This window comes from Dasypus novemcinctus, chromosome 18, assembly GCF_030445035.2.
Source record: "Dasypus novemcinctus isolate mDasNov1 chromosome 18, mDasNov1.1.hap2, whole genome shotgun sequence".
Lineage (NCBI taxonomy): Eukaryota > Metazoa > Chordata > Mammalia > Cingulata > Dasypodidae > Dasypus > Dasypus novemcinctus.
The window spans coordinates 66,726,176-66,742,455 of NC_080690.1; the positions used below are offsets into that span (position 1 = coordinate 66,726,176).

General features: G+C 50.4%; 1 protein-coding gene across 3 annotated transcripts; it reads right to left on the reverse strand.

The window, feature by feature from the left end:
* Positions 1-292: 292 nt before the first annotated feature.
* On the reverse strand, positions 293-16,280 carry FBXO46 (F-box protein 46). Of its 3 annotated transcripts, none has more exons than XM_058280447.2 (2): positions 16,199-16,280; positions 293-3,237 (listed from the first exon to the last, which is right to left on the reverse strand). In XM_058280447.2, exon 2 carries the CDS (start codon positions 3,165-3,167, stop codon positions 1,353-1,355), a length of 1,815 nt encoding a protein of 604 aa, XP_058136430.1. In that variant the 5' UTR covers positions 3,168-3,237; positions 16,199-16,280; the 3' UTR covers positions 293-1,352. The 3 variants fall into 3 exon arrangements, with proteins under 3 accessions (XP_058136430.1, XP_071065445.1, XP_058136431.1); XM_071209344.1 differs by having other exon boundaries at positions 293-3,308; positions 16,199-16,274; XM_058280448.2 differs by lacking the exon at positions 16,199-16,280 and adding an exon at positions 6,071-6,191.

Below are 16,280 nucleotides of genomic sequence, written 5' to 3' on the forward strand. Positions count from 1 at the left end.
CTCTAGGAGTCATCTTGGACCATGAGGACAAAGGCCATAGTGAAAGGATGGTGGAACAGTGAGCTGGGAGGAGCCTGGGTTCCTGATGACTACAGCTACCACATCTGCCTAACTCTGGATTTCTAAAGATAAATAATCCCAACAGCCATAGATGAGAAGAATCCAAAATAATTTCAGGCTAAGGGACTTGGCTAAGGATCCCTTCTCTCTCAACTTTGTCCCACCACGCATAGGCCCATGATCCCCTTCTCTCCCAACCCACCCCCCAACAACACATAAACCAGTCTGGGCCCAGCCTTATAAATATTGATTTTATAGAAAGGACCAATTCAAAACTGGTCAGATGCCACACGCTAGAAGCTTCCAGAATCATGAAGATGAAAGAACAAAAACAAAATCCCAAACAGAACAAACAAAAATACCCCAGACTAAACTGCCATTCTGAAAATCAAGATCCCACTTAACCAAAGGATTCCAAAGAAACACATGTGGCTGGGGGTGAGAGACCCCCACCACCTGAGCAAGTGCCCAGGGTGGAAGGGAAAACCACCTCGGAGTTCAAACCCAGAGTCCCTGCCCACTGGCCCCCCACGCTGTTAAAAGCGAGGCAAAGGGCTTCACAGCTTTTTTTAAATTTTTATTGGGTGGGGAGTATTTGGTGGCAATAGCTTAAATAGTGGGAGAAGGAAATTTCTGTATTTCAACTTTTTCCCCTCCCTCTTTCCCTCTTCTCCTCTAGAAAGGGAGAAACTGGTAGATTGAGGTTAAAAAAAAAACAGTGATTTCTATTGTTTAATGGGGAAAACATCTAGAAATGGCAGTTTGCCATGAAAAGTGCCAGATCTGACCTGTGATCTGACGATCTCCAGTTCCTAAAGAGGAGGCGCGCCCTGGTGTGGTGAGTTGGGGGAGGTCTCAGCCTTGGGGGCTGCAGCCTCTTGGGAAGAAAACCGCCCCAGAGAAAAAAGAACTAGGCGGAGGGGGCGAGAAGGGCCAGAACGGAGGAACTGTAGTAGTACCAAAATTAGCTGCCGTCTGCTCCCTGCTGGTGGGTCCCTGGGGTGTGGAGAGGGGTAGGGAGGGTGCTGTGGCTGAATGGAGAAGGAACTGAGATGCTGATTAAAAAAACCCCCTCCTTGAGGATCCACGGCCCTGGGCCTGAAGAGTAGAAAACCAACAGGGGTCAGTCGATGCAAGTGCTTGCTTCTCTGGGTTCTCCCTTGAACCCCACCTCAGTTGCAGAGGGGAACCGCTGCTCCCTGGACTCGGGGTATGGGCTGGCGGCCCAGTCCTGGCCCTCGGCTCCGGGGGGGAGGGGGTGGGCACCGCAGGCCGCCCCCCCTCCCCCGCCTTCACCTCCCCTCCTCCCGGCCGGCCCGGCCCCCGCCGCCCGGCCCATTGCAGGGCAGCACCCAGTTGTTATCGTGCAGGCCCAGGCGGCAGCCAGGCGCCTCGCGGTCGGCTCGGCGGCAGCACATCCAGTAGGAACGTCCGTAAGGCAGGTCATGGTGGTAGGGCTTGGGGTGCCAGCGGCAGAGCGACACATCGCCCTTCTCGTACCTCTTGCGGCACTGCTTGCAGGGGTCGTCTCGGTAGAGTGGGTCGCGGCTCCAGCGCGAGTCCGTGGCCCGCACCCCGAACGCCTCGATGATGCCCTTGAAGTGGTGGCAGGTGCACTTGAGGGCCGCCAGGGCCCGCGTGGGCAGGAAGCTGAAGATTTTGACCAGCACGTGCTCGGGCAGCAGCAGCATGTACTGCCGCGGCTCTAGCAGACGCTGAATCTTGAAACGGATCTCCAGGAAGTCATGCGACACGTGCCGGTAGAGGCGGCACAGAGAGGTGTCCACCACCCCCTCAGTGTCGTCCGGCCCTGGCGTGGTGGCCGGCACATCAGCTGGGGGTGGCTCAGGCGGCCCATCAGGCCCACGGGTCTGGAGGAAGAAGAGCTGGCCAGGAGGGGGAGGCTCCTCGGGGCTGACCGTCAGGCACACCGTCTCTTCCTTCACGTTCTTGGTGCCATCCTTGCCAAAGAATATGCACTCGTCCACCACGCCGGTCACCACCACGTCCACGTGGAAGCCAGATGCTCCGCAGTCCCGGGCGGGGGGTGGAGGGGGGGCTGGGGGAGTGTCCTCAGGTCTGGCGGGGGCAGGGGTCTCACCCTCGCTTGCTTCGTCCGCCCTCGCCAGCAAGAACTCCACGTTGCTGGGGAGGGCGTCCCGCGAGGGGCTGATGAGCTGGTACAGGTCGCAGGTGATCTTGTCCTTGGCTCGGGGCCCTGGGCCTGGGCTGCCGGGGTAGGCACAGCCGGGCCGGCCCCCACCCCCATTGGGCAAGCTGCCATCTGGCACCCGGGGCTCCCGGCCGTTGGAGATGCGGAAGGCGATGCGCACCTCACCGGGGCCCGGGCCGGGCCGCTCCTCCTTGCGGAGGCCCTTGGCGGGAGGGTTGTCCAGCTGGGCCTCAAAGTGCGCCACCGCCTCGGCCACGCGGCTGCAGTCCCCACCACCGGCCCGCCGTTCCGGGCCCAGCCCCTTGGCCGGCCCGCCCTGCTCGGCCGACACGAAGACCATCGGCGCCGGGGTGCCAGGGTGCGGGTAGTTCTGCAGGGCCAGGGCCGCCCGCTGTTCTACCAGGGCCACCATCTCGGCCACAGAGAGCAGGTCCATGTCCTCAGTGGCTGAGGCTGGGGTCCCCTCAGCAGTCAGGGGTCCCTCCCGGCCCCCTGGGTCTGGTGGAGCCTTGGTGGGCTCGAGGCAGCGCCTCCGCCGCTTGGCCTTGGAGCTCTCACTGCCCCAGTGCCCCTTCACCTTCATGGAGCTGGCCCGGCTACCCCCACCACACTGGTGGGCCACAAAGAAGGCCACCTTCTCCTTGGTATTCCCAGGCTTGATAACATACCACGTGTCCAGCAGGACTCGGCCCTCGTCACCAGTGGCAGCTGTGGAGAGGAGCGGGGCAGGCTGGGAGGCGGGGGCCTCAGTGGCCAAGCTGGGTGGGGTGTTCTCCGAGTGGGCAGGCCCATGGTCCGGCTCTGCCCCGCTGCCAGGCTCAGGGCAGGCTGGCGGCTTGAGGGCTGCGGAAGGCGGGCGTGGCTGGTTCTGGGAGTAGGTGCCAAAGGGCCGGGGGCACCATAGCTGGAAGGGCAGGAGGCCACCGCGGTCCATTCTGGAGGATGGTGGCAGACAGGCAGAGGGTCACCGCATCTCATGACCTTGATGGCGCTCCACAGGGCACCTGGAGACAGGGAAGAGGACACTGGGTTGCTGAGGGTAGAGCCTTCTCCCCCAGGCCCATCTCGACCTCTCCTGAGGAGAAAGACAGATTAGCCCATTAAGAACTCTACTCCTGGGAAGCAGACTTGGCCCAGTGGTTAGGGCATCCACCTACCACATGGGAGGTCCACGGTTCAAACCTCGGGCCTCCCTGACCATGTGGAGCTGGCCCATGCGCAGTGCTGATGTGCACAAGGAGTGGCGTGCCACGCAGGGGCATCCCCTGTGTAGGGGAGCCCCACGTGCAAGGAGTGTGCCCCGTAAGGAAAGCCGCCCAGTGCAAAAGAAAGTGCAGCCTGCCCAAGAGTGGCGCAGAGAGCTGACGCAACAAGATGATGCAACAAAAAGAGACATGGATTCCTGGTGCCTCTGATGAGGATAGAAGCAGTCACAGAAGAGCACACAGCGAATGGACACAGAGAGCAGACAACTGGGGGGGGAGGAAGGGAGAGAAATTTAAAAAATTTAAAAAAAAAAGAACTCTACTCCTGCTTCACGGAACTCACAAAGTGTGCCTCTAGCCAGCAGCGTGGCCTAACCCCACAGATGACATTCCACCGCCCACCTGCCTTCCCTCACTCCCCGAAGGCGGGTCTCGGGTGACATAATCTTGAAACTCCGAAGTACCAAATGACAGATAGCACCACCCTCTTCTACTTGCTCTCCCACTAGCCAGTTCTGAAGAGACAGGAATTCCCAGTCCTGCCCATAGCTATGGCTGCTAGAGCCCATGGAGGGAGGAACCCATGGGCTGAATGGGGGAAAGAAATCTGAGAAGGCCAGAGCCAGACAAGCCCTTAAGAAATTGGTTCTCCACTGCTTTTGGGTCATAGGGCTCTCCAAGAACCTGTTAAAGCCATGAACCCTCACCCAGAAAAATGCACACACTTGCCCAAGACCGTGCAGGTGACTTTCTGAAGCACAGTCACAGGTCCCTGGGATAAGAACAACCCCTCAACTGAGTCACAGCAAGGAAGGGTTATATAGCTAAGATTGTACAGAGGGTCTGGAGCAAAAGCTGGCCCTCAAGTTTGGGGTCTGGACTTCTCTTTTTTCTTTTTCTTTTTTGACTTCTCATTTTAGGGCTCCCTTTATAATTACTTATTTTATTTTCCTATAGATTCAAGCGCATGACCTGATTTGGAGATAATTTTGGTAATGAATCCAATATTGACTACTTTACATAAAGCAGCATCTCCCTCAGGCTCAAACCTTCACTGGCCCATCTTCCTCCAGACATCTCGAAACCAAAATACCCTCCGGACTTCAAACCTTCAACATACCTATAGACCAGGGGTCAGCAAACCATGGCCCACAGGCCAAATCTGGCCCCTGGCCTGTCTTTGTAATTAAAGTTTACTGAAACACACTCATTCATTTATGGGTGCGTTCATGCTACAATGGCAGAGTTGAGTAATGGTGGCAGAGACCATAGGTACTACAAAGCCTAAAATACTCACTGTCTGGTCCTTTTCGAGAAAGTCTGCTGACCCCTGCTATAGACTGTCCTGTTATATACAGGCAATTCCAGACATCACTAAATCTCCACACACTTTATGGTCCTGTAGCTACCATTCAAAATCCAGACCTCCTCCAAACACCCAGACACAAGTAACAGAGAATCCAATCCAAAGAATTCTTATCCCTGCCCCATTCCTAGCCCCACCTACCCTCCAGATTTTTAGCCCCTGCTTGAAATCCTAGTTCACTGCTAAAAACATATCATACACAGACATCCCCTAAAACCCAAGATGGCAAAGTTTATCAACCACCAATTCAAACACATCCAAATGCCCAGGGAGCCAAACAAAGGCCTATCCCTCTAAAATGTGGCTACCCCCTGAAACCCCCCAATCAGTTCCTACTCTTATAACTTCAGAATCCCAACCCCCCAAATATGCAGACCCTTTCAAATCTTACTTTAAACCTCCAAATCTGAAAATAACCCCTCAAGCACAGAAGTACCCAATCCCAAAGAACCCCTCACCAATCCCATGCCTACCAAGAACATCCCCAACTCACAAAGCCATTTCCTAGCCTCGTTTACCCACCGAAGACCAGTCTCCTCCACTCCCTCTCACCCCAAACTCTTTCAACCCCTTGACCTATTCCCTAATTCCACAGACGCCACCCCACCAGAAAAAGTGAACTCACTAAAACACAAAAGCTCCCTAACACACAAGACTAGTCCCAAACCAAATACTTCTCAAGTCCAAAGAATCCTCCAAAAGAAACCTTGCAAACAGTACAGTAACAAACGTGTGCTTATTGCATGCTTACTAGGTAGGATCCTAACAATTCTTGCTAGGGCTAGTTTCTGCATGCTTACTAGGTAGGATCCTAACAATTCTTGCTAGGGCTAGTCCCTAAGAGGCCAGCACTTGTTATTGACCCGTGTTTCCAGATGAGGCACTCAAGGCACAGAAAGCAAGATTAGACAGGTGGGAAGAATTTGAGACGCAAGCCCAGGCATTCTAGCTGCAGGACCGGTACTCTTGGACTCTATGCTTTGCTTCTTAGTCTTCCCCCTGAGCTTCCCAAAGCCTATACCCGCCAGAAGCACCCCTAAACCACGAAAGAACCTTCCAAATCACAAACGGACCAACTCCAAAGTGCCCCCTAAGCTCACGAGAACCCCAAAGTATCCCCTACACCCACGCAGAAACTTCGCCCAGCCCCCAAACTGATCCTAACACCAAAGGGAACCCCCAAATTTTATAGGCGTCCCCCCAAAGAAATCTGCCCACCCCCTCGTGCGGCCCTCGAAACCTAGACACGCCCCCGCAAGCCCTCACCCGCGAGCCCCCCCAGGCGGTGGGAGGGGGCACGGCGGCCCCCACGCAGGCGCGCCAAGTGGAGGGGGCCCCGCCCCCTCGCTCCTTTCCCAGTGGCCTTCTCGAGGACAGGCGCACGACTAGCCTCCCTCCGCCCCTTTGTTGACAGACGCGCGCGTGACGCTCCCAGCCAATGAGAGGCCGCCTTTCGGGGCCGTGCCCATATAAGGAAGGCCTTGGCGCAGGGGCCCAACCTCGAAAGGAGTAGGCGAGAGGTGACTAAGGGCAGCGGAAACAGCCCGACAGAAGGGAGCGTGGAACAATTCCCAACTTCCCGCTGCAGGCAAGAACCAGGCTAGGGCGGAGGCCCCGGCCTCCAGGAGAGGCTTTCATAAACGACGTTCCCTCTACCCCAGAGCGCTAATTGACAGTCAGAGATTTAAAGGGCCAGGCGGCCCAGGGATTGAGAACTCCAAGGCGGAAGGAAGCTGGCGGCGAGACCAGAGAGCGCCCAGCTTTGGTTTCCCGCCGAGGAAACTAGGCTCCGGGGTCTCCTCACCCGGAAAAACACACAGGCAGAGGCCGGCGACGGCTCGCGCAACGCGGAGTTTAAGCGTCGGGCCTGGCATTCAGGGCTCAGACCTGTGGCCAAAACGGACCCTGCCGTTCAGCCTTTCAACAGGCACCACCAGCCTGACTCAAGGATTTAGTGCCAGAAAAGAATAGGAACTGTCTCAGTAATGATTTTTTAATACTGATTATGTTAAAATAACATTTTGGATATAACTGCGTTAAATAACTAGGTTACTTTTTTAATGTGGCTACTAGAAAATTTTAAATTACACATATGGCTCGCATTCTATTGCTGGTGAACAGCACTGGTCTAGATCCTTAAATGGAAGGGCAGATTCACCAGGTATCCAAAGGTGGGTCCACAGCAGGCCCTGTCCACCCATCTCCTCCCTCAAACTCCCGGTTCCTGTCTGCTCCCATCCACTTAGAGCATGTCAGCCAGAGGGTCTTGCTACTGCATAAACCTGACACTGACCTTGCCCTGCACAGAACTTACCATGGCTCCCAAGTGCCCTGTGGGAAAACCCCCACTACTGTCCACCTGTCCAGCTTCCACCAGCTCAACTCCTTCACACTCCGCTACTCCAGGGATTCAAGTGAGTACCTGATCTGGCATACAGAGGAGTTAGAAAATTCAGGCCCATTCTGACAAGCAGTAGGAGCCATTATCGTCTCCACTGCATCAATGAAGAAACAGAGGCAGGGGAGTTTGCCTGACTAGCCCAAGGGCACCCAGAACTAGTGTGAGATAGTGCAGAGAACCCAAGGAATTTGGCTCATGAGTCACTGTGCTCCTTGTTTCACTATATCTCTTTTGGGGTCTTGACTCAGTCATCAGTCTCCACTTTTGGGATCCTTGCTGTCTGTGGGTCAGAGTCCCCAAGCTCTTCTCCACTGCATCAATGAAGAAACAGAGGCAGGGGAGTTTGCCTGACTAGCCCAAGGGCACCCAGAACTAGTGTGAGATAGTGCAGAGAACCCAAGGAATTTGGCTCATGAGTCACTGCGCTCCTTGTTTCACTATATCTCTTTTGGGGTCTTGACTCAGTCATCAGTCTCCACTTTTGGGATCCTTGCTGTCTGTGGGTCAGAGTCCCCAAGCTCTTCCCTCCCATCTTTTTTGCATCTGCTATTCCCTGAAACCTAAATAAGGAATGACTCAGTTCCACTCCTTATTTCATTCAGGTCCTTACTTCAATATAACTTCTTCAGAGAGGGCTTCCTGCGCTCCCTTTCTGGAAACTTCCTCTCCCCAGAGGAGGACCTGCCCACTCTGGGTCATCGCTGTCTGGGGATAGATCTGTTTCCACCTCCAAGGCAGGACTGGGGCTGTAGTGGTCACCATGGCATCCCTAGTACCACCCAGCATGGGGCTAAGTGGACCAAAACTCTCTTCCCTGCACTCTATGTCCTAAACTTCATGAGAACTTGCAGAGTAAACTCTGCTTCAGACCCAGGCTTTGTCTCTTGTAGCAGGCGGAGTCACCAGGACAGGATTTGCTAACTCCTCACTCAGTGAGCCCAGCACAAAGCCCTCTACTAGGTCACCCTTCAGAGAATGCTCCGTGAAGATCCATGTATTGTAAAGCATCAAGACCCAAAAAGACTGAAAATAAGAACATGGGAAAGAACTCATCAGGCAACTATAAACCAAGAGATGGAGAAATGACATTGACCATTAAAACAAAACAGCCTGACAAAAGCAAAAGGGACAAAAATGGTGACAAAACAGACTGACTCATTATACACAAAACTTCTCAACATACACTCAATAATATAGCATCAAAATACACAAAGCAAAGACCACGAGAATGACAAAAGGTTTAGGAAATCCACAACTGTAAAGGAAAATCTGTGCATATGGACTGAAAAGATAAATTCCCTGAACCTCACACTATCCACCCTTGATCTAATGCCCCCAACAAATCCACATTTTTACATCCCTTGCATACGTGGTGCATTTGCAAAAACTTAGCACTGAGCTTCTTTTGTGTGCCAGCACTGGGTAGAGGGGTGGGGACACAGAGACGACGCTGAGCTCACCTTCACTCGGGAATGGCTCATGGGACTGAGGCCAGAGACAGGAACAGTCACAACCAACATGAATATGTTGAGAGAAAATAATGATCATCTAAAGGCAGTTAAAACACTTGAGAACCTATACTAGAAGCCACTGATTATACACTTTGGATAGATTGTGTGGTATGTGAATATATCTCAATTAAACTGCTTAAAAATAAATACATAAATGTGCAAGAATAGCCAGAAATAGCAGCTATGTACAGCAGAGGAAGCATAGAGAGACTGAGAGGTAAAGAATTTTCTGGTCTGTTTTTTATTTATTATTCAAATAATGAAAATGTTCTAATAATAATTGAAGTGATGAATGCACAACTATGTGATTATACCAAATACCACTGACTGTCCACTTTGGATAATTTGTATGCTTTATTACTATGTATCAATAAAATTTATTTGTTTAAAAAAATACGGTGGGTTGGGGGAAAACACATCAAATGTAAGATATGGACTCTAGTTAGTAGTAATATTTTGAGGATGCTCTTGCATAGTGTGTGACAAATGTACCACAACAATGCAAGGTGTTGGTGGAGGGGTGATGTATGGGACCCCTGTATGTTACGCATGTTTATTTTCTAAGTTCACATCCTTTACCCTTATTGTTGATATGTTCATGTATGATATACTTTAATAAAAAAATGAAAAAAAATTGATTTATTTAAAAAATGAAAAACAAAAAAACACTTGAGCACTTATCTTTCTTGTTTGTTTTTGAGGTCCCAGGCTGGGGATTGAACTCAGGATTTCATATGTGAGAAGCCAGTGCTAAACCACTGAGCCACATCGACTTCTCTGAATTGGTTTTATCGTTTGTCTTGCTGGTTGGTTGTTTTTTTTTTCCAAGAGGCATGGAACCTGGGACCTCCCATGTAGGAAACCAGCACTCAACTGCTTGAGCTGCATCCCCTCCTTTAAGCACTTAACTAGAGCCAGTCACTGATCGAAGTATAAATATCAGCTCATTAAATTCTCATCTGTTCTCATGAATTTTAGTCTTATTTCAAAGATTAGGAGACTGAGGCCAGGAAAACAGCCAAGTATCAGTCCCCAGATACAGCTTTAGCCAACTCCAGAGCTTAGGCTTGGAACTACATCCTACTAGTGGGGAGGGCAGCTTCCTTGATGGAATGGACAGAGCCCACTTAGCTTGTTCATCCCTCAAAGCCTTGAATGCTCCTCTCCATACACCCACAGGGCTTGATCCCTTACCTCATTCAGGTTTTGCTACAAGTCACCTCCATGATTTTTGAAATCCTTCCTTGATTTAAGACTGCAGCTGCCTCTACCCAGTGGACACATGTTCTCAAGCCCCATCCCTGAGGTATTTTTTTTCCTTAGCACACATTACTATCTAATATACTATAAACTTTGTTTATCAAGTTTACCCTCAGTCTCCCCTCACTAGAATGGAAGCTCCTCCAGGGCAGGCATTTTTCTCCATTTTATTTTTCACTGCTGTATCCTCAGCTTTCAGAACAAAGCAAGCCTGTGGCTACTCAAAGGGTGGTGGGTCTAGGAATGGCAGCCTCAGCATCCCCTGGGAACTTGCTAGAAATGCCCAACCTCAGGCCCCGCCCCAGACTTGCTGAATCAGACTTTGTACTTCCACAAGGTTCCCAGGGGTTCTTAAGCATGTCAAAGTTATCCAGTGTCCACATAGAAGAGGTGGCATTGGATTGGGAAAAGTGGACATAATGGACAAAGGGTATGGGGAAAGGCAGGAAGAGATGAGAGGTGGAGGCGTCTTCGGGACATGGAGCTGCCCTGGATGGTGCTTCAGAGGTAATCACCGGACATTGTAAATCCTCAGAGGGCCTACATGATGGAATAGAGGAGAGTATGGGCCATGATGTGAACCAATGTATATGAGGTGCAGAGGTGCCCAAAGATGTACTTACCAAATCCAATGGATGTGTCATGATGATGGGAACGAGTGTTGTTGGGGGGGGGGGAGAGGGGGGGTGGGGGGGTGGGGTTGAATGGGACCTCACATATATATTTTTAATGTAATATTATTACAAAGTCAATAAAAAATTAAAAAATTAAAAAAAAAAAAAAAAAAAAAAAGCATGTCAAAGTTTGAAAAACACAGCCCTACCACATCTTAGGTGCAGAATAGGAAGGGAGGGAGAGAGGAAAGGAGGGAGGGAAGGAAGGAGGGAAGGAGGGAAGGAAGGAAGGAAATCCTAAGATGGTGTTACAGTGTTCCATTTCTGTACATTTGCTACTGGTCGTCGTCCCCCCCCCCCCCCCCCACCCCGTAGAAAGCTGGCTGGCTCCAGGCAACTCGACCTCCTGCTCCCGGAACTGAGGCAGGATGCCACCTCCTCTAGGGAGCTGTCCTGGAGCAACCCCCATGCAGCCCTTGCTCTCCTGAGTCCTCTCTAGTAGCACCTAGACAAGGGCTTCTCTCCCTTTCAGTCTGAGTTTCTGCAAGGCTGGCATTGCCCTTCAAAGGTGCAGCAGCTCAGTCCCCTAACTCAGCTGGCCGGGCTAGTTTGGTGGTTCCCACTGCAACCTTTATCTGGCAGCCAGAGGGATCTTTCCAAATACAAATAGGACCATATCACTTCTCTGCTCAACACCCTTCCATGATGGATACAAGTTATCAAAAATATGTCCCATAAGCCCTTTCTCAGAAAGCTACCAGAGGATTTGCTTCACCAAAATGAAGGAGTACACCAAGAAAAAGGTAGATCAAGGAAACAGAATCTAACCCAGGAAAGAGGCAAAAGGAATCCTCAAAAGAAAGTAAAGGGAGATCCTAGGAGACAGCTGGCAAAGAGCAGAGAAAATTAACAAGCGAAGTATCCAACTTAAGGAGACAGAAAAAGAACAACAGAATAAACCAAGGAAAGAAGGAAGGAAATGATAAATAACAGATGCCTGACCACCCACACTGGGTCAGGTGATACTCTCCCCCTACAACAGAGACTCCCCCATCCCAGGGTTGGGGCTGTCTTGGCCACAATGCATCCCCAGCAGCATGCTGGGCCCAGAACAGACACTTAGAGAATACACTTGCCCATAGTCACAAAGGAACCAGTGGCAGCACACAAGGGCCATGTCCCTGTTCCTGCCCTGCCCCCATGCCCCGTGCCCTCAATCCTCAACCCTCATCCACCAGATACCCCTCCCTTGTCCTTTTGGCCTCAGGGTCTGCTGGCCCCTCTCTCCAGCTTTCCTTTCCCACTAACAGCTCCCGAACCTTCAGGCCCTAGACCCTGGCAGCAGACAGAATTGGGGCAAGGCCAGCTGGCAACCCAGCTTTCCCACTTCCTGAGGGGTGTGACCTCAGGTGAGTTACGTAACCCTCCGTGCCTCAGTTACCTCCCCTATAAAACGGAGATAATAATAGTATTCATCCATGATTTGACCAACGATTCACTGAGATCAAAACACTAAAGCACTCGCTGCCAGGTGGGCACTGAAGAAAGGCTCAATATTCAAGAACTGGGATTATTAAGAAAAGGTGAGGCCACTGAAGAGTTTGCAAATCACAGAGCGAGCCAAAAGACTTCCTTTTTATTTGGCATTCTGAAAGTCAACTCTGTGAGTCACAGAGCAAATCCAGAAGAAATCAGGAAATGGAATTTCCTGCATCACTATTGGATACTGGATCTCACTTACTCACTGAATAGAGATTTACAGAGACCTACTGTGTGCCAGACCATGTTCCAGGTATTGAGAGCAAGCAGGAAACAGGAGACAGAAATTCCGGTCCAAATCGAAGGGAGGAAAAATGAATACATAAGTTACAAGGTGGCAAGCATTACGGAGAGAAATCCAGAGCAGGTAGGGAGTGTCGTGAATCAGTGTGTGCGGCTTACAATGTTAAATCGAAGGGTCAGGGACAGCCTTATGGAGCAGGTGACATGAGCTGACCTTTTAGGAAAGCCCATGCTTTCAGGAATTAGACAGCTTTACCAACTTGCTAGAACTATATCATGAAAAATGGTTAAAAAAATTTTTATATGTAAACCAATCAACATAGGCTGAAAAAAAAAAATTAAGACTTTAAGAAAAGGCAAAATCACTTGAAAAGCAGACAAATTTTCTAAAACAAATGAAGGCAAGGGGGGGAAAAGTGTCAGTCACTCTGGGTTACCCAGGTGTGACATACATGAACAGGTGTGAGTGAGAGAATGAAACTTTTCCCCAAACCAATAGGTTTTCAGATAATTCACTAAGAGCAAGGGACAAAATGTTAAAAATTCATGCAAGCAACGACAGGCAGGCAACACTGGCATAAGTGGCTGAGAATGAATCGGTAACAAGAAACCCAAATCTGAAAAATGAACACAAATGTCACCAGAACTGCAAAACTGTCCCAAAAGAAATGCAAATCAAAAGCGCAAGGAGAAAGTACTTCACACCCACTAGGATATATATATTTTTTTAAGGGCAAATAACAAATGTTTGCAAAGATGTGGAGAAACTGGAATCCTCGTGCAATGCTGCTGGGAATGTAAAATGGCGTAGACGCTGTGGGTAACAGTTTGACAGTGCCTCAAAAAGTTAAACATAGAATTACCATATGACCCAGCAATTCTCCTCTTAGGTATGTTCCCCCAGAGAACTGAAGACAGATACTTGTACACAAATGTTCATCACAGCATCATTCACAATAGCCAAAAGGTGGAAACAACCCAAATGTCCATCAAGAGATGAACAGAAAAAGACAGTGTGGTCTCTCCATACAGTAGAATATTATCAGCAAAAAAAAAAAAAAAAAAGGAGTGAAGTACTGATACGTGCTACAACATGGGTGAACCTCAAAAATTTGCAAAGGAAAGAAGCCAGACACAAAAGGTCACATATTATGTGAGTCCATGGAGATGAAATGTCCAGAACAGATAAATCCAGATAGATAGAAAGTAGATTAGTGGTTGCTAGTGGCTGGGGGAGGAGGGGATAAGGAGTGACTGTTGAGTGGATCTGGGGCTTCCTTCTGGGGTGATGAAAATGTTTTGGAACTAGTCAGAGGTGATGGCTGCAACAGATTGTGAATGTACTAAATGCTGCCGAATTACACAATTTTAAATGGTTACCTTTGTTTCGCGACTGTTACCTCAGATAAAACTGCCCCAGCATTATGATAGCAAGGAGCTCAAGGCCACAGTCTCAGGCTGCACCACCAGTACAAGCCAGGATGCATAATAGGACAAGCTCCAGAAACACTTGTCTACATTAGGGAATGAATCCCCATTTTTTCAGATGAGGAAACTGAAATCCAGGGAAGCTAAGGGACTTGCCCAAGCTCACACAGCTGGTACATGACAGAGCCAGGATTCGAACCCAGGCACTCTGGCTCCACAGCCCATGCTGAATAATTTTTTTCTTGAAAGAATCAAAATCACCGAAGGATGTCACACTTATAAGTGATTTATGATCCAGGCATTTTATATACTTCATCTCATCAGCTCTTTACAAGGGCCTCATGCTTCCAATGTGGCCCCATTTTACCTAGGAGAAATATGAGGCTCAGAGTGGGAATGTCACCTGGCCAAGGACACACAGCAGCAGAGGTGGGGATGTGAAGCCAGGTCTATCTGACACTGATGCTGTTAACCATAAGCTTTACTATCAGAGGCCCAGAACTTAGGTGATAAACTCCGGAAGGCTCACGGCTAACAAACCAAACTGTTCCAAAGGTGAATTACAAAGTTGCCAGGCTGACCAGCGACCCAAATGACCAAAAGGTTGAAAACACACAGACACACACACTCACACAGTTACTAGAAATATTTCCTATTCACCGAAAGACCTGGAGTTCGGCCAGGCATCAGGCCAGTGAATTATTTACATTTGGCTGGAGATGCGGATGGGAATGGGGGCAGGTTGGGTTTCTGAGCACCCCTTGGGAGACTTGGGAGTCCAGGGGTAGAGGATAGGGAACTAAAGGGAGCAGAGCGTAGAGACGATCTAGGTGAGTGAGAAGAGGAAGCTGATGCCTACTTCACTGATCCCTGTCTGCGGCCTGCGTGCTCAGATCTCCATTTCCTATTGACGTTCACATTCAACAATTCACATGTATTGAGCTCTTTCTCTAGGCACTTTACACACATTATGTCCCTGAACCCTCTAATCTTCCTAGGGTTACTGATCCCCTCCTCTGAATGAGGAGAAAAGACTTGTTCAAGGCCACACAGCAAGTAAATGGCTGAACTAGAATTCAAAGTGAAGACTCCAGGAGTTCTTGAGTGTCTGTTCTTATAACACTGAACCTCAGTACAAGGAGCAGTGACTAGATTACTATGGTGAAAGTCCAGGTTCAAAGCCAGACTGCCTGGGTTAGAGTACTGAGGCTACCACTTAATGCTGGGTGATCTCAGAAAAGTTGTGTCACTTCACTTCTCTGTAAAGTAGAGATAAGAACAGTCCCTACATCCTAGGGGTGTTGTCAGAATCTAATAAGTTAAAATGCACAAACAGCTAAGAACAGGATCCGGCACTTCATCAACAATAACTGTTAGCTGTAATCAACTGTGGTGACCCCCTGCATATTTCTGATCTGGGGGCGGGTTGCCCAGATAGTGCCAGGTTTTAAGAAAATGCCCCCAGGAATGGACTGAAAGGGAGAGAATCCCTTAGTACTGGAGACCCAGTCACCTTCCAAGGGTGGGGAACAGCTCTAAAACTGAGGACTTACTTCAAGCCAGAGCGTTCCCACTAGCACAAAGGATCCTAACGATCCTTCTTTAGTCTTCTCAGTGGCATGCGTGTTGTTGTTCCCAAAGTACAGATAAAAGCACTGCCACTCCAGAAGAGACCTAGTCCAGGTTACAAAGAGATAGAAGAATTAGGAATCTGAATGCCGGACTGCCCATACCGATAACACCACTACACTTTTCTAGGTCCTACTGGGAAGTGAAGAGTACAAAAAGGCCATATTAGCCTATCGTTCTGTGACTGTCCAATTCACTGAAGTCTCTGGCTGGAGCAGGCAAACTACTACTACATTCAGGTCCCTAATTCCATGCCCTCCCTACCCAACCCCAGTCCTCTGCGTACACCACCTCGTTCCACTCTACCATGATTTCTCTCTCTCCCACCTCCCCAACTTGCCCTCCCGCCAACCATCTGATCCAAAGGCCCCAACCCACCACATCCACGTTGGTCTCTCCCTCGGTGCCCCCAGATCTCACTCATCTAGCCCTGACCCCCATGCCTTTCTACAGACCCCAGTCTACCACCCTGGAAACTGCCCCTTCTCCAACTGACGGCCCCCTTCCCCAGAACTGAGCTCTCTTACAACCAGTTCCAAAGCTCGACTCCCTCCCCACCTTAAAGCCCCTCCCTAGCCCCCATTCTTTTGCTGCTCTCTCCGGCTCCCATTCCTCCCCTCCCGCCCCCCCCCCCCCCCCCCCCGCAGCGATCTTCCCTCGCCAAGCCCCTTCTTCAGCCCCTGGCTCTTTTCCTCTCACCACCAGGTCCCATGCCCTAGCCCCGGCTCTCAGGCACCCCTGGCCCCCGACCCCCGCCCGGGGTTCTTACCATCTCCCCGCGCTGCGGTTCCCTCGACTACGCGGGTTTCCCCCACTCGCTCCTCTCCAGCCTCCCCTTCCGGGTTCCCGCC